The 24,116-nt window shown below is 43.5% G+C and overlaps 1 protein-coding gene and 1 pseudogene across 2 annotated transcripts in view; one reads left to right on the forward strand and one right to left on the reverse strand.

The window, feature by feature from the left end:
• Positions 1-15,488, forward strand: part of SMAP2 (small ArfGAP2) — a 56,808-nt gene extending 41,320 nt beyond the window's left edge. For both annotated transcript variants that reach the window (XM_075554430.1, XM_075554439.1), the window contains exons 3-10: positions 361-446; positions 1,425-1,503; positions 4,968-5,054; positions 6,089-6,170; positions 7,075-7,184; positions 7,678-7,843; positions 8,265-8,584; positions 15,341-15,488. In XM_075554430.1, coding sequence (XP_075410545.1) covers positions 361-446; positions 1,425-1,503; positions 4,968-5,054; positions 6,089-6,170; positions 7,075-7,184; positions 7,678-7,843; positions 8,265-8,584; positions 15,341-15,466 — 1,056 coding nt within the window. In that variant the 3' untranslated portion in view covers positions 15,467-15,488. The remainder of the gene's footprint in view (positions 1-360; positions 447-1,424; positions 1,504-4,967; positions 5,055-6,088; positions 6,171-7,074; positions 7,185-7,677; positions 7,844-8,264; positions 8,585-15,340) is intronic.
• A 6,817-nt stretch (positions 15,489-22,305) lies between these two features.
• On the reverse strand, positions 22,306-23,016 carry LOC142434682 (peptidyl-prolyl cis-trans isomerase A pseudogene; annotated as a pseudogene).
• Positions 23,017-24,116: the final 1,100 nt, after the last annotated feature.

Genomic DNA, 24,116 nt, shown 5'->3' on the forward strand with positions numbered 1-24,116 from the left:
AACTCTAATCGTAATAATGAGTATTGCCTGACAGTTTCATCACTTGATTGGTAGCTGTGTGTCTTGGATTTCCAAGTGAGATCTTAGCCTACTGTTAAATTAAATAAAATAATCTTGGTAGGCAAATCTTTCCATGCAAAGGGCCCCTGGAAGAGAAAACAAAATAACAAGAAGACAGCCGTGGAGGTAAATGGTTGAAGAGTTTTAGTGGAGTAGAGAGAATCCTGAATTGGACATCAGAATCCACAGGTTGAAATCTTGGTTCTGCCACTCTCTCGATTGGTTCTTGTCTGTAGAAAGTGATGGGATTTGGTGAGAACTTTTCAGCTGCTTTTAACCTGACATTTTCTTTGTCTACAGTGCATGCAAGAGATGGGGAATGGGAAAGCAAACCGACTTTATGAAGCCTACCTTCCTGAGACCTTCCGCCGACCTCAGATAGACCCGTATCTTTTCTGGAGCAATCTAGAGAGCTGAGTGGTCATTGGGTGTTTGAACAGGGTCACACAAGACTTGTCACCTGTGATCTAATCTCTGTGTGGATCAATCAAGGTCTTTGCATTTTTCCCCTCATATGGTGTACACACGAAAAGTGCATGCATACCTCCGCATGTCATAAGTGTCACGTGGCATCACATGGGAAGACTCATTTAGGAATGAAGACTGCAATGGTTCCACTGTGTGTTCTTCTACAGAGCGACACCTCCCAATCTCCCACAGTTTTTGGATCTCTGAAACTATTGTCTGATGAATAGTTCTCTGTGCTTTGTTGAGCCCTGGCAATCAGCAAAGCCACCATCCATTGTTATTGCCCATCCACGCCCTGTGTGAAAGAAGTAACTGTCACTGGTCACTGAGTAGTTTATTGATAACTTTATTCTCCTGCCCCTCACAAGAGATGGCACCCAGCAAACAAGCCAACTCCCCAAAGGCATTCTTTCTCCACATGTGATCAATAAATCATTTTGTCAGAGTTTTCTTTTTGGTGGGTGCAGTTAGAACATATTAAAAAATGTAGATTTGGGAACTTTCTGACAATGGGGCACAAGAGTGTGCATGTTTTAGGGGCACTCGGGCCCCTTTGTTTGAGACTCTTCTGCCCAAATGCCTAAAACACACAACTGACTGCTTGAGTTGTATTCTAGAACAGCTATAGCTGTCTCTAAGGTCAAAATTAAGGATACTCCTTTTGTTGCTGTCATCATTCCCATGGAAAATCATGGGAAATAATTATTCGCTGTGGTCCCTGTGAGAGAGGCATTCCAAAGTTTTGGTCAGAGAAATTGCATATGAGGTGACCTGAGCCAAATAGGGACAGCAGGTGAGAGGGCAGGGAGAACAAAGCTTAATGGGATACAAATTGACCTTTTTACTCATATTGTTGGCAAGTGTATTTTTTTTCATCCTTAATAAGCTTTTCACAGAGCTGTTGAAGGATTTATCCGAGATAAGTATGAGAAGAAGAAATACATGGACCGGAGCCTGGACATCAATGCCTTTAGGGTTAGTTGTAAATCTTCCAAGTTGTGGTCATAAGAGGTGGTTTGCCTTTAAATCAAGCTAGGGAAAGAAATGGAAGAAAAGCTGCCAAGATACTATAAAGACATTTAAAAATTACTAACGTGTAAAAGAGCCAGTTATTGAATCAAGACCATAAGATATCGTGGAAAAAGTTCTACCTCAGGGAGTAGCAGGGCAGACTATTAATGAACTCTTTGCCTTGGTCTGTGTTCAAATGATGTTAGTGATTCCTAGTGACGACTTACTTACTTACTGACACGGACATGTTGGGTATACTCGAGCCAATGGAACAAGATAGGAAGAGGTTTCAAAAAGGTAGAAAAAAATGGAATGAAAAGGTATTGGAGAAAAAAAAAAGAAAAGGTATTGGAATTTCCCGACTGATTTTTTGAAAGCCTTGATATATGTATAAGGTATATGTGTATATGTGTACCTGTTTTGTTTTTCTTTCTGTAAATAAAGAAATTCAGATGCAGTTAGTCACTTAAGTTTCTTCAGTTTGGGCAAAGCATACCTGCCACACCCCACCCACTACACTGATGAGTTGATTGGCAACAGTTGTCAAGTACACGGTTCATCCACGGCGTCTTGGACAAGTCCAACACATGATTTTTGGAAGAATAAAATGTGATGGCTGAACGAGAACCACTAAATGACTATCTTATCAAAGGACTATTGAAACAAAGAAGAAAGCTTTAGTTAGGGCCTTGATGATAGAAATAACACCAAATTTCTTGATGAAATACCAATAGAAATGTTTCAACAAACTGATCAAATGATGCATTGCAGTGGATAAATCTGCACTAGACTGCTTTAAAGTATGGAAAATTGAGTATATTATGTTGAGGAGTAAAGTAGGCCTGGCCTAACCATGATCATTTCAGTTGCCTCGTGCATGTGAGAGTGGGACATTGACTAAGGAAGACCGAAGAACAGTCGATGAATGTGAATTGTGGTGCTAGAGAAGATTAGGAGTATTATGGACTGCCAAAAGAACACACACAAGGACAAACCCAGAGGCGAGGATGATGAGACTTTGCCTCATGTACTTTGGACATGTTCAGGGAGACCATTCCCTGGAGGAGAACAGCGTGCTTGTAGAGTAGAGGAGCGGTGTGAAAGGAAGGCCCTCGACAAGATGGCTTGACACAGTGGCTTCAACAATGGGCTCAGACATGAGAACAATTGTGAGGATGGCACAGGACTGCGCAGTGTGTTTGTTCTGTTGTGTGTGGGCTCACTATGAGTTGGACCCAACTTTAATGCCACTTAAGATCAGCATGGATCGAAGGACACTGCTGATGTTAGATGGATCTTGGCTAAAAGCAGAGCATATTAGAAGCATATTTACCTGTTTTACTGGCTGTGCAAAGGTATTGGACTGTGTGGATCATAATAAATTATGGAATGGGAATTCCAGAACACTTAATTGTGCTCAGGTAGAACTTTTACATAGACTAAGAAGTAGTTCTAACTGAACAAGAGGTTACTGTATGACTTATAATTAGGAAAGGTGTGAATTATCAGAGTTAAAGTCTTTCGTTATACTTATTCAACTTTTATGCTGGGCAAATAATCTGAGAAGCTGGATTATGTGGAGAATAATGCACCAGGATTGGAGGAAGACTTATTAACAACCTGTGATGTGTGCATGACCCAACCTTGCTTGCTGAAAGCAGAGGAGAACTTGAAGAACTTACTGATAGTCAAGAACTACCACCTTCAATATAAATGAATCACATGTCAACATAAAGAAAACAAAAATCCTCCTGCCTGGACCAGTAAGCAGTGTCTTGCAGAACGTACTGAAGTTATAAATGCAGAGAATGTTGAAGTTGTCAGCGATTCCATTTTACTAGGAACCACAGTTAACGCCCATGAAAGCAGCAGTCAGGAAGTCAAAGGGCACGTCTGCTTCAAAAGGGCTGTGTAGTTTCCACCCCCTCTTGTAGAGTTACTTTTTGGAGGGCCATAATTATAAGAGTTACATAGAATGCCCTCTGCTTTTATTCCATTTAACATCATCTATTTACATGGTACTGATGAGGTTCTCAAAATTTTAATTGTCGTACCATCTTCCATTAAGTGGCTTTTCTCTGGTCCAGGTGTTTTGTTTTTAAGTTTTCCTGTAGTGATCTAATTGTAGGATGAAATTCTTGATACATCTCTTTCTGCCTTTTGGATTAATTTCTGGAGGTATATTTTCAAGGTCAACACGTTTCCAGATTTGTCTCTTCCTGCCTTTGCCGATGTCCTGTTCAGGAGTTTCATCCTTTCGCTCTGTTTTGCGTTGCTCTCCCTCCATGTGAGAGTGCTGGCTTCATTTCAGCCCCATCGGTATTAGATGATGGGGTGCTATTTAAATCCTTCTGACACCCCAAAATGCATTTTAAATTATATGTTTGATCATTAGCAAGGTTGAACATTGTTTTCTTTTGTATGCTATCTTGTTCACTGCAAATTTTTGTTTTGTTGTTTAATTTTTAAGAGACTGGTAATTGAGGTTTATTTTCTGGCCTTTTTAAAAGAAGATGAAAATGGAGAGGGCCTGTGGTTGAATGTATAAAATTATAAAGGTTATGTGCTAAAAGGAATGAAGATGAGCTTTTTCACCAGCATCCCAAAATATAGGGGAGAAGCTCCACATTTTAAAGGACAGAAATAAACTGGGACAGAAATGGGCAACAAATGAGTAAAACTCCTTAACCTCTGTAGATAGCTTAAACAGAAAATGTCAGAAAACACAAGTGGGTGAGACAGAACCTGGAGTCAGGTCATTATGGGTTGCTTAAGGTGCTGGCCCCCGGCAATGGTCCCCCTGATGGTATAGTGCTTGCTTTGGGCTGCTCACCACAAGGTCAGTAGTCTGGAAGCACCGGGCTCGGTAGAGGAAGATGGAGTTCTCTACTACTAGGAAGAGTACAGTCTCAGAAACCCACAGAGGCAGGCCTGCCCTGCCCTAGAGGGTCATTATGTGTCAGAATCAACTCAATGGCAGTGAGTCTGTTTTTGAAAGGTGTTGTCATGCCTCTGACAGCATTGAGGCTAATGTGGAAATGATCACCCTACACCACAGACACCCCAAGTTTGTCACACTCTTATATCACGTTAATAGGACTTTTTTTAAAATCCTTTTTGGGCCCTTGGAGCCCTGGTTGCATAGTTGGTGTAGTAGTTATGGGTTGGGCTGCTAACTGCAAGGTCAGCAGTTCGAAACCAACGGCTCTGCAGGAGAAAGATTGGCTTTTTACTTCTACAGTCAGTCAGTCTCGGGAACTCACGGGTCATTCCGCCTTGTCGTACAGGGTTGCTATGTGTTGGCATTGACTTGATGGCAGTGAGGTGTTTTGTTGTTTTTTGGCTGGGGGCACATTTGGGATTATAAGTTATTGAACTGTTAGTCACCAAGGGACTTGGGTTCTTTGTCTCATTTTTTTAATTAATAGAAAGAAAAAGATGACAAGTGGAAAAGAGGAAGTGAACCAGCTCCAGAGAAAAAAATAGAACCTGTTGTCTTTGAGAAAGTGAAAATGGTAAGTGAGAAATTGTACCATGTGGCTGGTCTGGGGGATATTTATCTATGTGGGGTAGCAGGTGAGAGGGCTCTGTGCAAGTGTGAGGTGAGGGTGATACCGTTTTTCACCCTGACACCCGGTGCTAAAGGGTGTCACATTTAGATTAAATTGCCTGCTGCCATTCCCGCTTGCTTCCCATGGCCTTGCGACTGCCTGATCTGCTCTGTAACACCAGGGTCTGGGGCCAGAAGGAGCTTTGGTACTGCATCTGTGTCATCTGAACCAGACGTGTTCCATGCCACAAGGCCAAGGCCCATGCACAGCGTGGCACCTTCTGAGAAGCAGCCACCCCACATTAGTCCTCGTCTGTGTTGGGCTTTTTGTACTTCAGTCCCGTTTGCATTTGAGAACAGTTCAGCAGCTAAGCCACACGAATGCATTGTAAGTGATCCCTTCAGGTGTCCTGGCTTTGTGCTACTGAAATGGACACCTTTCTTTTTTCGCAAGAGATATTGGGGCTGTAGTACGGAGATTCCCTGAAATAAAAGCTTGGAATCTTGGGAGAGAGGACTTGATACTGTTGCCCCAGGACCGAGTCGCACTGTGTGCAGAACCCAGGCATTAGCGATCTGGACAGAGTGAAGTTAGGTTATCTTCAAACTGATCTCCCTGTGTTGGTATGAAAATAAACAATGTTCTAACCATTGGGAGATTTGTTGGCTCCTGGCTTTTTGTGCCATGAGGTACCTGTTTATGTTTTTGGCTTTTCCTGAGACTGAAGGATGCTGCCTCTTTTGATCCCCTGATGTGTAGTTGTCATGGTGACAGAGCCAAGTAAGCACAGATGATTTTCCGCTTTTCACTTTAGGGTTGCTTTATGCACCTGTGCTGCCTCTCTCGATTCTCCCAGCTTTCTTTTGACGCTCCTTGTTCCTTGGTAGCTCTCTTTGGATGAAAGCGCTTAGAGCACACAGCCTTAGAGAGGGGAGGGGAGGGGAGCAAAAGTTCAAAAGTGCCTGCTTATTTCTTTCTGTAACACATTTCCACCGTAGCCACAGAAAAAAGAAGATCCACAGCTACCTCGGAAAAGCTCCCCGAAATCCACAGCACCTGTCATGGACTTGCTGGGCCTTGGTAAGAGTTGAAGCTGAACTTTTCAGCTCCCGTCTTTTTGCAGTTCACAGTGAAGTCTCAGTGACCCCTGGGAAGATAGACATGGGCTTCTCCAATGGGTGTCTTCTTCACTAAGCATCTTCTCTCACGGTCTTCCAATTTAAGAAGTTGCTCTGAGAAAGGGTTTGGTGTTGACGCTGTTTCAGCGCAGTTGCGAGTGAAGTTTTTGAGGCTGTGGGTTATCTCGCTTAACCTCTGAGCATCCATGGCCCTGGTCTGCACAGTGAGGATGGTAATACTCTCGACTTGGGGGGTGTTGGAAGGCTTACATGAGAGGATCCTCTAAAGCTGTCAGCCCAGTGCTTGGCCTGCTAACCGCTCAGTAAACCAGCACGTGAGGGCCATTTCTCTCTACACCACCTCCTGCTCCCCGCCCCTTTCATTTTTCATGTGTGTGACCCGTTTGTGGAATGGCCTCCTGGCCATTGTCCTCCAAACTGTCGAGACTGGACTAGAGATTCTGCTCCTTTCAAAACAGAGCCTCCCCTTTCACAGTACCAATGGCTTGTACCTGGGCCAGTTCTGTTGATTTAGGTTATTGCTTCCAATTTAGCTGCCTTTCTTTTCTCTCAGAAAATGAATCCTCCACAGCTCTGTCCCTCAAATAGCCAGAAAAGAGCCAGCCAGCCCCACCTCCCACGGGGCTGCGCTAGCCTTCAGGCTTGGGTTTCTGTTATTTTGTGCCTGCTCACTGGCTGCAGGCCTCCTTCAAAGCACTCTGGGAAATGTGAGGCGCGGCTTCTTGAGAGACTTCCTGTAAGCCTGCTCCTGATTCGGAGCTCTACCTTCTTCTGGCTGCTTTTCCGTTTAGTTCTGAAAGCAGGCATGGGCTTAGCGACATTCTAACGTTGCTCTCTCTTTTCAGATGCTCCTGTGGCCTGCTCCATCGCAACCACTAAGACCAGCAATACCTTAGAGAAGGACTTGGATCTTTTGGCCAGTGTTGCATCCCCATCTTCTTCGGTTTCTAGAAAGGTGAGACGTGTGGGCTTCCCAGGACTAAAGAACATTCTGGAAAGGAGGGTTTTCATAACTTACCCATGGAACCAAGTGATGCTTCCTTGGTCACTTCGGTTTTGTTTGGTTTACCATTTTGTATATTAAATCCTGACGACACTCCTGCAAAATAGATAGTTTCTTGATAAGGAAACACTGGCTCAGAAAAGTTCTATGAGTAGCCTGGGGTCACACAAGTAGTAAGTGGCTGTACTGACATTTAATCTCTGCTCTCACATGTGGAGTTTTGTTCTGTTTGCTTTGTTTTGCACCAGACCATGCTGCTGTGTCGAGCAAAGACCTAGACCAGAGCATAACTATCAGGGGTTAGCAGGTAGCTGTTTGGAGTGTCAGGATTGAAGTATTACTATGAGCCACTGATTCTTCCTGCAAGTACTGGAAGCAGCAGAGATGTGAGGGAGAGGCCCCATGAGGACTGTTCCACTTCTTCTCCCGCCCTCTTTGTCCCAAGGTTGTAGGATCCATGCCGACTGCAGGGAGTGCCGGCTCTGTTCCTGAAAACCTGAACCTGTTTCCTGAGCCGGGAAGCAAATCCGAGGAAACAGGCAAGAAACAGCTCTCTAAGGACTCCATCCTCTCCCTGTACGGATCCCAGACGCCTCAAATGCCTGCCCAAGGTACAGTTCACGGGGGAAAGTGCAGGTAGATACCCGAGCATTCGCACGCAGGGGTGATTTACTCTATTAGAGTGCTATTGCTGTGGGAGCCAGGACATTACCCCCACACAAACCTGAACGTGACATTTCCCGTGAAGCCACAAGTGAGGACAGATAGGAATGAGGGTGACTCAGAGCCATACTTCTGTGGGGTCGGGTGTCACAGGGCTACAAAGTCTGATGCATGGTCTGGATCTGCACCCTAAAAGGGAAGTGGCTCGGACAGTGACCTACTGGCGAGCCCTAGTAAATCCTGTAGGAGACCCATCGGGCTGCTTGGCTGCGTAGATGAGGAACTACAGGTGGAAGGAGTGGCTGGCGAGGTTTGGGTTGACTGTGAACTTCCCTCTTTAACAGGTCTGTCTGTATGTTTTCTTGGCAGCAATGTTCATGGCTCCAGCTCAGATGGCATATCCCACAGCCTACCCCAACTTCCCTGGGGTCACGCCTCCGAGCAGCATAATGGGGAGCATGATGCCCCCACCAGTGGGCATGGTAGCTCCGCCAGGAGCTTCTGGGATGGTTGCTGCCCCAATGGCCATGCCTGCGGGCTACATGGGGGGCATGCAGGCGTCAATGATGGGTGTGCCAAACGGAGTGATGACTACCCAGCAGGCTGGCTACATGGCAGGCATGGCGGCTCTGCCCCAGACCATGTATGGGGTTCAGCCAGCTCAGCAGCTACAGTGGAACCTTACTCAGGTGAGCTGCCTCCTTTCACTGAGGTCAGAGTACTGAGCCTTCTGCAAAACTATCTCATGTCTCTGACCATTTGTGCCCCTCCTTTATCCTTTGAGTCTTTCAGTGTAGATGAGATAATGCAGGTTTGCTTCTCTCCCCCCCCCCCCCAGCCAAAAAAAAAAAGGCTTATCTAAAGTCTCACTTTCTGGAGCATTCTAGGTTCCTATAAAACAATGGTAGCTGCCTAAATTGACATCTCACACATTCTTAAAAGAAACCACACTCTATAAATAAACGAGAACAAATAAAATCATCCATAGGCCACGACCACCACATCTACTAGACAGAATCCTACAAACTTGAAATTGTATGCCAGTAGCCATAGGAACACTCCTCTCGACCCCAGCAACGGAGGGAAGAGTTTGGAGGAGCCCAGTGAGAAGAGGGAGAGGGAGTGGGGACCAATATGGAGTTCCTCACCTCTAAAAGAAAAGAACCACCTGAGTGGATACATGTTGAGAACTGCCCGAGACCTGAGAGGCTGGAACTCTGGTTCCTTGGGAATCAAAGTAAGGGCCTTGAAATAGAGAAGATTAGAGGCGGTAGCTTGCAAGAAAAGTCACTTCTGGGGGACCCGAGGGCGCCCGTAGAAGTAGGTGCTCCTTGGCTTGCTGGTGCTGAAGGAAACAAGGAAAGAAAAGCGAACCCCAGAGCCCAAGATGAACTATCCTCCTCCCTCCAAACAAATATTTACCATACTAACAGAAGAGGATACTCTTGTAGGGCTCTCCAAGCCCTCACATTTAAATGATTGCTGATTCAAGAAATAAGGCAGTATAAAATAAACAGAAGGAACAGATAACATTAGTATAAAATTACTATGAGAAAAAAATAGAAATAAAAACATTTCAAGTATGTCAACCATTGTCACAAAGGGGAAAAATGTAAAAAGTGTTACTGTTGAATGGAAAACAAATTTACTTTGTAAACTTTCACCCAAAATACAATTTAAAAGTTTCAAAAATATTTTTAACAGTTTTATTGGCATGTAATTCACATATCATGCGTTTAAACAGTTTAATCATACTCAGAAGAATTGTACAATCACTATAATTAATTTTAGAACATTTTCTTTTTTCTTATACTCATTGTTATTCACCCCCATTACCTCCCAATTTTCATGCCATACCCCCAATAAACCATTAATCCAGTTACTGTCTCTATAGATTTACCTACCCTAGATTACATATACAGGAAATTGTACCCCCAAAAGCAAAACCACAACAATAAGAAAATAAAACAAAAAAAACCTTAATCAAAAAGAAAGAAAATATTAAGTAGTGAAACAAATTTTAAATGTGACAAAAGAGAGATCAAATAATAAGGTCTTAAATTTTTACTTACTGATTGTGATAAGAGTTGTATGAGCCCCCAATAAAATGATTTTTAAAAATAAAAGACAGTTATTGTCTAGAAAATAATGATGGCAACATGTGTATAAATATGCCTGATAAAATTGATGTATGCATTGTTATGAGAGCTGTAAGAGCCCCCAATGAAATGATTTATTACATAAATAAATTTTAAAAAGGAAAAAAATGTTTTATCTACCCTCTCTCTCCAGTGCACTCTGCATGTAGTAAGGTTGTTCACATCCCTGGTTTAGGGTCAGAAGGGATTCACCAGAGGCTTAATCCATGTGTATTATTTCTCCTTCACTTTAAAATTTTTATTCATTCTCTCTCACTTATTTTTAAATGGAAAAAACTTAAAATGGGTCAACAGGGAGGTCAGATAAGATATGACATGCTAACCTCACTGCCTCTGCCAATATCAAGTTGAAGTTCACAGCGCTATCTGTCTGATAACAAGGCTGTTCACATCCCTGGACTGTGGTCAGAGGGATACACTGGAGACTTAATCCATGTGTGGGTCCTGCAAATGCATTTTGGAATTCCACTGTCATCCATAGCCTTCTGGAAACCAGGTGTTCACAGTTTAGGCCCTGATACAATTCCCTCTTTTGGATTTGGATTTTATTATTTACAATCCTAGCATTACACAGGCTGGTATGCTTCTTCCACGTGAACTTAGTTGATACAAACAGTTTTTCAAGTAATAAATATTTCTCCCTATCAAGAAGTAACACAACAGAAGAAAACAGCTACAAAATCTGTCAACTTGAATGAAGTGTACTTACACAAGAATTGGAGGTACATACAATGGGTCAAAATAACAAGTAGTTACAGGAAGAGCTCCAGGATATAGACAATCTGAGTAGCAGCCATGGGATGGAGGTAGATTCCGTGGAGAAAGAACCACCACTTCGTTGTCCAAGCCCAGGGTGAGGGTGGCCCAGGACCAGCTCCTGAAGCATCCCCGGCAGCTAGGACTGAAGGACAGAGAAGTCTCGGCACCCGCCAGTCCAGTTTCCGGCCTGAGCAGGCAAGGGCATTCCTCTGAAGAACATGAAGCAGAGGTCTCACTCATTGGCTTGGTCCTGTCTGTGGCCCTGGACTTGGGGGCCACATGATATGCACATATGCAGGTAGGGGCACGGGCAAGGGAGAGACCTGGCTTGGCAAGAAAGGGGCTGGGGGTGTCCTGGGTGGTCCCTTCTGGAAAGGTCTTGCAAGGTTCTGGGTGTTGGGTCCTCTGAGAGCTGAGGGAGGACTCTAGCTCCTGCGTCCTCAGCACTGGTAGTCATCCCCTGGGACAGCTCCTGCCCCACCTCCATGCATGCCTATCTATGTGACAGCGGAGAGCGGCGGTCCCCTCACAGGAAAAAGTTAAGGACAGCCCCTCCCCCCCCCCCCACACACACACACCGAAACATAGGCTACAATGAGTACGTGCACTGTATGGTAAAGCACATCAGAACATCATTATTGTGCTCGTATGTGCTCTGTACCTGGGAGTATTTCTTTCATGTTTTTATGTGGAGAAAGGTCAGTGCATGGTATGGTAAGCACTGACATTGCATACAAACTGCCCTAACTATTGTGATACATATCCAGCCAAAAGACAGAGGTAGAAATGGGTCCCTTTTATCGTCCAGAGACTGCTGGTAATAAACTAACAGACCAATACTAGGAACTTGAGAAAGGAAAAAGGAGAAGGGCATCGTAACAAGGATTGGTGTAAAGTCACCGTCAGAACCAGATGTGTTTCTAAATTTCAAAAGAATATTTTTTAAATCAAAGAAATTGGAATACATAAATGAAGAGCTAGTACAAGTAAATGAAAACTGGTAAAGATACAATACTGTGGAATTGAGACCAAACTTAGCAGTCCTATGAATAGGCTTTGCTCTCATAATTTAAGAAACACTTTTTAAAAGTTCAAATGGTCTCCTAAAGGAACACCTAACCACAACCTTTAGGTTACAAGTGCAGCTCAAACTGTGTGTGCCAACCCGGCCCTGACTTGAGGCTGGATACTCAGTGGTTGTGAGTGTGAAATGAAGAGTTCGGCCGAGGACTGTCAGGCGAGTGTTGCTGGGTACCTGCTGTCGGGGTCACCATTAGGTATCAGTGCTTCATGTTTTCCTTTTTTGTTACATGGAATAATCTATGTAATTGTGTTCTTTGGACATTTGGTGGCATTACTCTGTGAAATTCAGTGGGCTTGTTGTGTTTTGGTGCAATAATTCTTTGATAGCACCCCCTTTTTTTTCTATGGAAACCAATTTTGGGAAATGTAATTTACCTAGATTATGCATTTCATCTAGGTTTTTAAGCCTGTTTGTCAAAAGTGGTGCCAAACAGTCTCATAATCTTTTTAAAATGTTCTGTTGTGTTAGGGTTCTCTAGAGAAACAATACCAGGACACTTAACGATTTTATTTATACACAGCAGTACAGAGGGTACAGTTTAACACACTTCTGTGGAGAACAGTTAAAATACTGGGAGTCCTTCAACTCATGTGGACTGCCGGGTCCAAGGTCAAGGAAGCATACAGCAGAGTCCTCCCTGGGACAAGGCAAACAGAGTCTGCCCATAGACAGCAAGCAGCAGGGTGGGTCACCAACAGTCAGTGGGTCTAGAGCTTAGTGAAGCAGGCCCGAATGGGATATTGAATGCAAGCAATGCAAGACAAAAGGATCCACCAGCTTCAAGCTCTATCGATGTATGCAGCAGCAGTGTGATGAAGCAGTTCTTGAAGGAGCTCTAGTGACACAATCCACAGGTTGGCCTGACCCACAGGTAGTGCAGCTCACAGGTTGAGGCAGAGAACTAGCTAAAGCAGCAGCATGCTCCAACCACCAGACAGCAAGAGACGGGGCAGACCTTGCAGAACCATTTATCTCTGCCCTCCAATCAAACTTCGACCTGATTAGCCACACATGTTCCTATTGGCCAGGTTGGCACAATAAACCTACCTGTCACACCTGTTTCAGTAGTTCTTTCTCTTGGCCAATTCTTACTCTGTATGTTATGCAGACCCTCCCTGCTCTCCTCCATCCCCCTCTTTTTTTAAAGGCTAGCTAATAATGTATCTGTTTTTGGTAACTTTTTCAAAGAACTAGAATTGTAATTTATTAGTTTTGTATTTTTCCATTTTAGCTCTATTTCTGGCTTATTTGTATGTTTCTTTCCTGTGTTTCCTGTTTATTTTTATTTTCCTAGTGCTCTGATTCTTTTGTTTTTATTGATGTGATGAAATGCTGTAAAACTGATGGAAACATGTCAAAAGGACATAGGAGCCAACTTCTAAAGGCTTCTACTGGCCAAATGGAGAGCCACTTGAGCATCAAAAATAAAAATAGTGCATTATAACACAGCAAATACGTTTTTTAAATGCCCAGAATGATTTAAAAATTGAGTATGGGATGGAGAAAGGGAAAGAATGCCAACCAGGAAGCACATGGTATTCATACAGTCTGAAAGAAATACTTGGAGGTTACGTATTGATTTCAATGATAAAAATCTGATGGATACTTCAGCCGATTATTCCAATTTAACACCACCAATAATTGCACACCTTGATATCATTTGCTCTTTGATATCTTATACTAACAAGAACACAAGTACACATAGAATTCTTGTTAAAAGTATTTAACCTGGATCTGATCGTTAGGAACCAATGGCATAGATGCGCATTAAGGGATGTTCTACAAATAAGTGGTCTGACTCAAAAATGCCAATGTTAGGGGAGAAATGGCAGCAGAACTTTTATAAATTAAAGGAGACTCAAGACATGTTTTTTAGAATACTATATTAAATTTCTTGAGGATATTTATTGTATTATAGTTCTATAAATGTTCTTATAAAAGAATTACTGATTTAGGAAGGGGTAAAATATCATATTATGTACAATTTACTCTTTCCCATTGGACCATGTTAAGTATGTGTGTAGATTAAAACCAAGCCCACCGCTACTAAGTTGATTCTGATTCATAATGACTGTAGAGGGTTTCCAAGATACTCAGACAGCCTTCTCCTCCTGTGGGATGTCGGGTGGGTTTGGATTCTGACCTTGTGATTGGCACCGTTTCCGAGGGCATAAATATATTTGTAGAATATCCCTCATTGTGCATCTCTTCCATACATATGGAGCCCTGGTGGCGTAGTGGTTTGGACTGCGAACCTTGAGTCGCAGTTTGAAACCACCAGCTGCTCCTCCAGAGAAAGACAAGTCTTCGTCTTCCCATAAAGAGGTACAGTCTCAGAAACCCACGGGGAGTTCGTCCCTGTCCCGTAGGGTTGCAGTGAGTCAACAGCAGTGACACACACACACACACACACACACACTATAATATATGTGGGGTGAGACCTGGTGGCACAGTGGTTACGCATTTGGTTGCTAACCAAAAGATTAGTGATTTAAACTCACCAGCTGCTCCCTGGGAGGAAGCGATGTGGCAGTCTGCTTCCATAATGGTGATGGCCTTGGAAACCCTAGGGGCCAGTTTGACTGTGAATGTACTCAACAGCAATGGATTTGGCTTGGTGTGTATACAAGGGGTCTTCAACAAGTTTATGGAGAAATGGCACTAAAAAATAATGGGAAAGTTCCACAAACTTTGTGAAGGCCCTGTATAGATGTGTGGAGAGGGAGAGGGATGTGACAAAATGTTAACAGGTGAATTTAAGGAAGAGCTATATGGCTTTGTACTATGCGAAACAAACAAAACCTATGTAGAACAATGCATGGGGCTCAAGAAATATCAGGTGTTTCCCCACACAGATAGGCTTGTGATCACAGTCAGGGGCTAGTCTTTCAATCCTCATAAAGAGGCCCCTATTCCACCCTTCTACCCAGGCCTGCGCCCACCCACTCCTCCCCCAAAGAAACGTTACTTGCCTTGTTAATTCTGATTAGTCTAGTTTGCCCTCTCTCTCTCCCTCCCTCTGCAAATGAGCATACACAAGCTCTTTCACCGCCAGTAGTAACTCGAGCGGGGGAAGGGTGACTGCAGGGGGCTGTTGTTATTGTTGTTGAGGGGGCTGTTCCTTATGCTCAGGGTGGGCAGTGGCAAGTTGAAGATGAGGGGCTAGAGAAGGAGAATACTTTCTCACGCCGTTTCTACCTTGACTAGATCCCAGATTTCTCCTTTCTCTCCCTGAGCATTAGTCAGTCAACATCGTACTTGTGAAGAGTCCGGCACTGGCGTGGCGTCACGTCCTTGCAGGGACCGGACTGCTGGTTCTGCCCTTCTATAACCAAGCATCCCTTTGTGTCATTCCCATCAGCGACACAAGGACTCTACCCTGCCTTTTGCACTAACTGCCCGAATGCCCACAACCTGGTCTGATCGTGCCCTCTCCCTTCCAGATGACCCAGCAGATGGCCGGCATAAACTTCTACGGAGCCAACGGCATGATGAACTATGGACAGTCAATGAATGGCGCAAACGGACAAGCAGCCAATCAGACGCTCAGCCCTCAGATGTGGAAATAAAAACCAAGCACCTGTATGGCTACCACTCTCTTCAGCCCTCCCTTTCCTGCTCTCTTCTATCCCCAGCTCCTCCCACCCCATCCCATTTTCCGGCCTCTCTCTGTTTGGTTTAGAAATCACAGAATAAGTCTTTGGGGGCTGGCACTCTGCCCATCCCTGCCCCTCCCCAACCCTGCAGACCTCTGTTGCTTTCCGTTGCACATGCCCCTTCGCCATGCTGACTTATCTCCCGGGCCCCGCCCCTAGCCGTCTCCTGGCACCAGCACCTTAGACATTGTTGGCAGAAGGCACTTCGCTGAGGGAGGAATGTGTATGCTTCTGAGGTCCTCCCTCAAGGATAACCGTGCCCCAGACTTGAAAGGCCTGGAGGACGTGTGTTGTAGGCCGAGAAGGGGAGGACTTAGAAGTCCCTTCATATGTGTCACTAAACTGTTTCTAAGTTTAAAACGTAGGGGTGAAGAGGGAGGCATCATGCTCCTATGATTTATGGGAAAGAAGAAAGGACTGAAGGCAAATGAAATCCTTCTTGGGTCGTGGATCAAGTTGTCAGTAGCCCCAGGGTGAGGTAAGCTTCCTCCCAGGAAAGTAAAACAAAAATATCTCCGTCCTGAGCAGCTTTCTGCATCTGAGGTTTCAAGGCCTGCTTCAGTCAGCCTCTTTCAGCACCAAAGACTCCACGAAGGGCCCGCTCTAACATGCAGCCTCCCCAGTCTCCTCGCCTGCAGAGGGAGATGGTCCCATGGCTTGAGAACCAACCCCTGGAATGGGAATGCACAGCTTAACGTCTGTACTTCGTGTGTGTGTGTGTGTGTGTGTGTATACTTCGTGTGTGTGAGTGTGTGGATTCTGCCTCCCACCCACTCCCCATCTGCCCTGAGTGGTTTTTGTTGGTGTAGTTTTAGGTTTATAAGAGAGAGCAGTTAATTTATCAACAGCTTAGAGGTGTTGATAATTTTTCTTATAGTTAAAAAAAATGCAATCTCAGTTATAATTCTCTTTTCCCTTCCCGCTCTCCTATCCTGCCAACCACCTTTCCTGCCTCTGTGTCCTGGGGTGTTCTGTTTCACCCCCAGCCTTTCCAGGTGTCTGAGGCAGAGAGCCTGGACAGCTGTCCCATCACTTTGTTCACCCCACTTGAAAATTAAAGCTAGAAAACTTTGCTTCAAAGATTTCATCTGAGGGAACCACACTTCCTGGTTGCCTTTCTCCTGTGTCTGTGTAAATTCCTTAATAAACATTGCAGGGAAGGGCTGTTTGGTTGGCTCTTTCTTTCTTAACTGTGCGTCACTTTCAGAGGAGGGTGGTTTAGTGGTGCTTCCTTCACTCCCTGCACTTACAAAACTCCTGGACTGAGCATGTGCAAGAGCTCAGGCCCAAGTGTAGGGAATCAGAAAGGGGATAGCCACTGCTGTGTAACGTGAGCTGAATATTCTAGACAGAGAGTAGGTAGTGGGTGAACAAAGATGTAGAGAACCCCATGAACATCTGGGGAAGGAAAAGCATGCCTCTGTGTTTCTGAGGTGTGGTGGTTGGGTGTTTGTTGTGAGGGTTGGCATCTGTGTTTCTGAGGTGTGGTGGTCTGGTGTTTGTTGTGAGAGTTGGCATCTGTGTTTCTGAGGTATGGTGGTCGGGTGTTTGTTGTGAGAGTTGGCATCTGTGTTTCTGAGGTGTGGTGGTCGGGTGTTTGTTGTGAGAGTTGGCCTCTGTGTTTCTGAGGTGTGGTGGTCGGGTGTTTGTTGTGTGGTCGGGTGTTTGTTGTGAGAGTTGGCATCTGTGTTTCTGAGGTGTGGTGGTCGGGTGTTTGTTGTGAGAGTTGGCATCTGTGTTTCTGAGGTGTGGTGGTCGGGTGTTTGTTGTGAGAGTTGGCATCTGTGTTTCTGAGGTGTGGTGGTCGGGTGTTTGTTGTGAGAGTTGGCACTAGGGAAGGGTCACCGACCAGATCATAGGCGCTCCCCGTGCCCTGAAAAGGAGAGAGCTCCAGTGCTGGAAGCACCGGAATGGCAGGGGCAGGATTCCGTTTAAAGGAGCTCCCCCTTGCCTCCCTGGGAAGAAGGCCCCGAGGGAATAAGACCGGAGCTCTGAGAACAATGGGCGGCAAGAGCCGAGTCAACCTGTGGTAGTAAACCTAGGGGACAGCAGAGTGGCGACAACAGAAGAGCAGCACTACACGAACTGCTTATGACACGCTGGTAGGTGTTCCACACACAAAAAAAAGGCTGCTTTCGGTTTGGGAAAGACTGTTCTGTCACCTCCCATACGAAGGGATTCAGAAAGTGTGTGGAAGAATTCAAAGAGAACACCCAAAGCAGTAACCTTTATTTCTCAACGTGAGTTCCATCAAGGCCAAGACACTTCCAGCGATGCCCTCAGCCATTTAGTCTATCCCTAAGGCACTGAGGGCCCTGGGAATTTAATTGTCGTTGTGTCATTTTTATATTGCTAACCCCAGAAAAGGGGATGCCCTTTTAAAGATTTTTTTCACATTAAACAAAAGTCAGCAGGAGCCAAATCGGGACTGTAAGGTAGCTAGATGCCTAATGGTGCCCTATCCAGTTGAATGTGGGGCACAGCAGGAGCACTGTGGAGGAGAAAGACGCTGGTGAAGCTTTCCCAGGTATGTTTTTGTTTCGTTCGAACGCTTTGGCTAACTTCCTCAAAACACTGATAATAAGCAGATAGCATGGTTCTTTGACCCTGCAGAAAGTCAGCAATGAAAATACCTTGAGCATCTACCAAAGAATTGTTGCGATGGCCTTTGCTCGTGGCCAGTGTGCTTTTGCACTGACTGGACCACTTGTGCCTCTGGGTGGTCATTGCTTTGATTGCACTTTGTCTTCAGGATCGCACAGGTGAGGCCACATCTAGTCTCCTATTGAGTTCTTCCAAGAACTATTTCAGGAGGTTCATTCATCTCATGGAGAGCGCAAGGAGTCTTGTCCTGGAGCATAAGGGCAGGAACCTATTCCAAACAAAAGAATGGGGGGGGGGAAGATGAGATAAATATGAACTATAAAACAAAATAAGTATTAAAAAATACACTTTTAGAAAGAAAACATTATTAGAAATAGGATCTTTATATAATAAAAATGTCAAATTCGAAGACACTCCTGCTCTCTCAGCCCGTGCTGTGCGTGGACCTGGCTGGTAAGATCACGGCCATCCAGGAGATAGAATGAAAATTCTACAAAGATACGGGTTAAAAGGAAATTGTCACATGGTTACATTTCAACTTGAATTTCAGATTCTGGAAACTGAGAATGAAGAGATTTTATCTTCTGTTCTTACCGACCTAAATAAATAGTGAAACCCACAGATTATGCAGAATTAAGTGAATTTGTAGAGTGGGAGGAAGGAGATCTTTTCATGTTTTTCAGAAGCCTACACTTCTGTGGAGTGGTGTGAATATCGCAAGTGCATATCTAAGTATTTCAAGGTGGAACAAAAAGAAATCTGCCACCCCACTCTTAGGATCTCAGTTTTAACCTAGGAATCCAGCTAGACCAGAGTAAGCACACTGGTACAGATAAGACCTTTGATGCATGGAATCCAGGATAGATAGACCCCTCAGGACCAGTGGTGAGAGTGGCGATGCCGGAAAGTTGGAGGGAAGGTGAGGGAGAAAGGGGGAACAAATTACAAGGTCTACACAAAACCTCCCTGGGGGATGGACAACAGAGAAGTAGGTGAGGGGAGATGTCGGATGGTGTAAGATATGACTAATAATAATGTATAAATTATCAAGGGTTCATGGGGGAGGAGGGAACAGAGAGGGAGGGGGAAAATGCGGACTGATACCAAGGGCTCAAGTAGAAAGCAAATGTTTTGAGAATGATAATGGCAGTATATGTACAACTGTGCTTGACAATTGATGTATGGATGGCTTGTGATAAGAGTTGTATGAGCCCCTAATAAAATGATTAAAAAAAAGAACCCAAATTATAAGAAAGTTGTGAAAACAATTTTTAAGGTACTAAGCATCAATGAAATAGAAAACTATTAAAAATAAATAAATCATTAGTTTTTAAAATGTTCATCTAACAAAACAGAAAACACACTGATAAAGATTTCATCTTTTTAGCATTCTGCTGGAAGTTGACAATCATTTGCTAAACAAAATAATGTAGGAGGCTCTGTCATAGTAAGTAGGCATTGGACCTCTTTGTCATTATTGATATTGGTGATTTCTTTATGATACTATCATGAAACATTAGTGAAAATAATGTGCCTAAAGATGAAGGCTGAGGACTGTAATGGAAATGTGTACAACGTGCATGGATAAAATGTGCCAAGTATGACAGGGAGAACCTGCGACCCAAATGTGCACAAATATCAAAAGCCTTACATTTAAAACCTACCAAAGCTGTTGGAATTGTCAGACATGTAGGAGTTGGTGGCTGCCTGGAAAGTTGTCTTAAGACCAAAACAACAGATTCGCCTAATTTGTCAAGCATGTCCTCTTTGAGCATTATGTTCTTTGAAGATCTATCTACATGCAATCAGAGTGACAACAGCATCTCCAAAGGCAGATGGGAAACTTAAGAGGCAGTGAGTTTATGTTCACGGGGAAGGGACACTCTCTGTGATAATGAGTTAGGTTCCTCTTGTGGTTTGAGTGACCTAGTTATCAACTCATTTGATCTGCTCTCTGAAACCTTATCTTGAATTGCTTGAAAGACTTGATGAAAATTCTTCATCTAGTGTTTCCTGAACCTAATGGCATAAGTGTGTCAATAAGGCGTACCTTTCCTAGATCTTTATAGACACACCGAAGTATTTGACAGTTTGAAGAGCAGATTCTAGATAGTGTATTATCATGTTCTTTGAAGCTGTAATTTATTAAAATTTTCTCACAATTTATGCTCAGATCTAGTCTAGCTCCAGAGAATTTTTTTTTTGCCCTTTTCACACTATGTATCCATGACAGTTAAAATCTCCAGTGGGGTTCCATATCAAAGCTAGAACACAGAAGGGTCTCATTAGCCCAGCCACGCATCTCCTCAAAAATAAACGGTGTCAAGCCAAATATCTCCTTCCTTTTAAAGGGATTCCCATCCCCTTCTTTCCATTGAGAAGTCTCTTTCAGAGATGGATGTTTGCAAACTGAACTTATTCTTATAATTTTAATATTTTACTTCAAGTGTTAATTTCTTGGATTTGATATTTTTGCTTTCTTTTTATGCAATGATTTCCTATTCACTTTTAAATATTTACTAAAATTAAAAAAGGAGTTGAGAACCTCATTACAACGTAGCTAGCAACATGTAATATAGGTCCCCAATTCAGGCTCACAGGGATCATGAAATAATGGCCTGCTTTGGATTATTTTATTTTTTTATTAAAAAATCATTTTATTTGTGGCTCTTACATCTTTATTACAACCCACACATAAATTATATCAGGTAGATTGTTTTAATTTATGCACTTCAACAACATAGTATGTGTTTCCTCTATATCTAGGTAATTCATACTCAGGAATATACATATTGGTAGAATCACTGTTAGTCTGAAACATACGTACTGATCCTCTGTGTGTCAAAAGGATTGAATATCAGTAAGTTCATACAGTTTAATGCATAAATCTTTCTGCTACTTGTATCTCACACCTTAAAATAGCTCACGGGATAGTGTGGCTCTAATTGAGTCCTTCTGAATTCTTCAGACTTGGCCTTGCTGTGAGTATGTCATCATTAGTCAGCAGTTCCTGCAGGTGGGCTTTGCTTTGCTGTGCTCCACCAACAGGAGCAGTTCTGCAGTACCCTCCCTCGTACAGCGGGCCTTTGCAGCAGTGCTTTTGTTCCAAAGGGGTAGATAGATTCTTGGGAGGGGGATGGCTTTGTCAAAGACGTGCACAACTTAACAACCAAAAGCCAAATAATGCAATTTAGCAAATGGGCAAAGGGCTGGAGTACACATTTCACCAGAGGATATTCACATGGTAACCAAACACATGAAAAGATATTCAGCCACTGGTCATCAGAAAGATGAAAATCAAAACCACAATGAGATACCATATCACTCATACTCAGATGGCTACAATCAAACAAATAAACAGAAAATTATGTGGGGAAATTTGAACCCCTATCCATTGCTGGTGGCAATGCAAAATTGTTAGAGTCCTTATGGAAAACAGTGTGGCGCTTTCTAAAATTAAAAAAAATTTCAATAGAGCTATCATGGGACTGGAAATATACCCAAGAGATTTGAAAATAGTGATGTACGCAGACATTTGTTTACCAATGTTCATTAAAGCATTATTTACAATAGTAAAAAAGCAGAAACAGTAAATGCCCATCAGCACATGAATGGGTAAACAAAATTTGGTACAAACATACTCATGAAATACTGTGGTAGTTACATAATCTGGTGTCAGTTTGAGGATTAAGAGAGTAGGGGTGGAGTCTAGCCTGTCAATCTGGAGATAAACAATGAGGCCTCTGTGTGGGCATGGCTTTCTCCTAAGAAGTCTGGGAAATCTGGATTTAACTCCTTGGAGACATGAGACATTTTCTCTCTGCTGACTCCCTGAAAGACATTGCAGCTGGCAAGCCACATGGAACTATGCTAGTGCCCTGAGCTGGAGAAGCCACATTGATGCAACCAGATCTCTCAAGCTGGAGAAGCCACATAGAGACCCCTGCTAGCACTGAGATGCTTACAACACCACTGGATCCAAAGACTTTCTGCCTACTGGCCTGTGGTCATCCTGCATTTGGTGTCATTGCATGTGTCTCAAGAGTCTGAAGAGGACTTTATAGATTGGTATCAGACATATAGGCTAATATTGGACTTATGGGCTTGGACTGGACTGGGTTGGAATGCTTTCTTTTTTTATTGTTTATCTTTTATTTCATAATCATAAACTTAACTCTGCTTTCCAGCTGGACTCAGGGAGATTAAGGAAAGTAGGAAAGTCGAAGAACTGGAGTGAGAGCACAAGATGAAACGATACTGCAAGCACATTGGGAATAGAAGGGTGATTTCCCAAGCTACACAAGGAATGGTCTGGTGCTTAAGATAAAACAGAAAATTCTGATCACATTTAATTAGAGTTGTCCACAGTCAGCAATGGTGATCTTCTTGCTGGTCTTGCCATTCTTGGAACCACAACGCTCCACGGCTTCCACGATGTTCATGCCTTCTTTCACCTGACCGAAGACCACGTGCTTGCCATCCAACCATTCAGTCTTAGCGGCGCAGATAAAAAACTGGGAACCGTTCGTATTGGGTCCAGCATGTGCCATAGACAGGATGCCAGGACCTGTGTGCTTCAGGATGAAATTCTCATCTTCCAATTTCTCTCCATACATGGACTTGCCACCAGTGCCATTATGGCGTGTGAAGTCACCACCCTGGCACATAAACCCTGGAATGATTCTGTGGAAGCAGGAACCTTTGTAACCAAAACCTTTGTCCCCAGTGCTCAGAGCGCGGAAGTTTTCTGCTGTCTTTGGAACTTTGTCTGCAAACAGCTCGAAAGAAACGCGGCCGAGGGGCTCGCCATCAGCGGCTATGTCGAAAAACACAGTAGGGTTGACCATGGCTGGGCACAGCAAGACCAGACAAGACTACAGATTCAGGCGGCAGCGTCTGCAAAGCCTGGAATGTTTTAATGTACAATTGCCCTTTCTATAAAACTCTCTCTTATACACATATGAGTTTCTGTGGATTTGTTTCTTTAGTCTACCCTGACTAACACAACTACTCATCCAGAAAGAGAAATAAAGTCTTGATACATACGATAATATTGATGGAGCTTGAAGACATTAAACTGAGTGAAATAAGTCAATAAAAAAGGACAACTATTGTATGACCTCGCTATGTTAAAAGACAATGAACAAGCGCATAGACACCAAACTTTCTTAGTTGCCAGGGGCAGGAAAAAGAAAAGGGGGCAGTTATTGCTTATGGAATACTGAATTTCAGTTTATGGTGATGGAAAAATTGCACTGATTAAGGGTAAGTGTTTCATAACCAATTAATGCAATTGACACCAATAAGTTGAGTTGGCAATGTTGTGTGAAAGGTATATTTACAACAACAACCCCCCCCTGCAAAAAACAAAAAAGAGTAGTCATTGAACTGATCTTGTACAACCAAACATCTCATGGAAATGAGGTTTGGTTTGGAAGTTTAAGGTTAGGCTTCATGGAACAACACAGTTTATTGTGTTAATATTGTGCTTAGTGCTTATGTTCTTTCTCCTAGTTTGTTATACTGTGTCGTCAGTCCTAAGAGCTTCTAATCAGCCATCCAAGGAACAACTGTTCTCTATTTTCCTGGAGCAACAGGGGAAAAAGGAGCAAGGAACAGAAGAAGAAATGTAATAGGTAGCTAATTGACTCTTTTGCCATGAGGCCAGAACTGGGTGGTGCCAAGATCCCATGAATAAACATTTTGATAAAAGATTCTACAGAAGAATCCTAATCAAAAGGGGTAAAATGTAGAGCAGAATTTCAAGTTTTCATAGACTCTGGACTTTCTAGAGCCATGGAGGTCACATGAAAATCATGTCTATTGCCCTGACATATCTTTTAAGTCTTAGACCAAAATATCCCCGAGGTCCTTTTTCCCCCTCCACAATATGTCAGCATTCTCTTTCATCTTTTTAAATAGTTTTATTGGGATACAATCCACATACCATGCAATTCAC

Source organism: Tenrec ecaudatus, chromosome 1 (genome assembly GCF_050624435.1).
Source record: "Tenrec ecaudatus isolate mTenEca1 chromosome 1, mTenEca1.hap1, whole genome shotgun sequence".
NCBI lineage: Eukaryota > Metazoa > Chordata > Mammalia > Afrosoricida > Tenrecidae > Tenrec > Tenrec ecaudatus.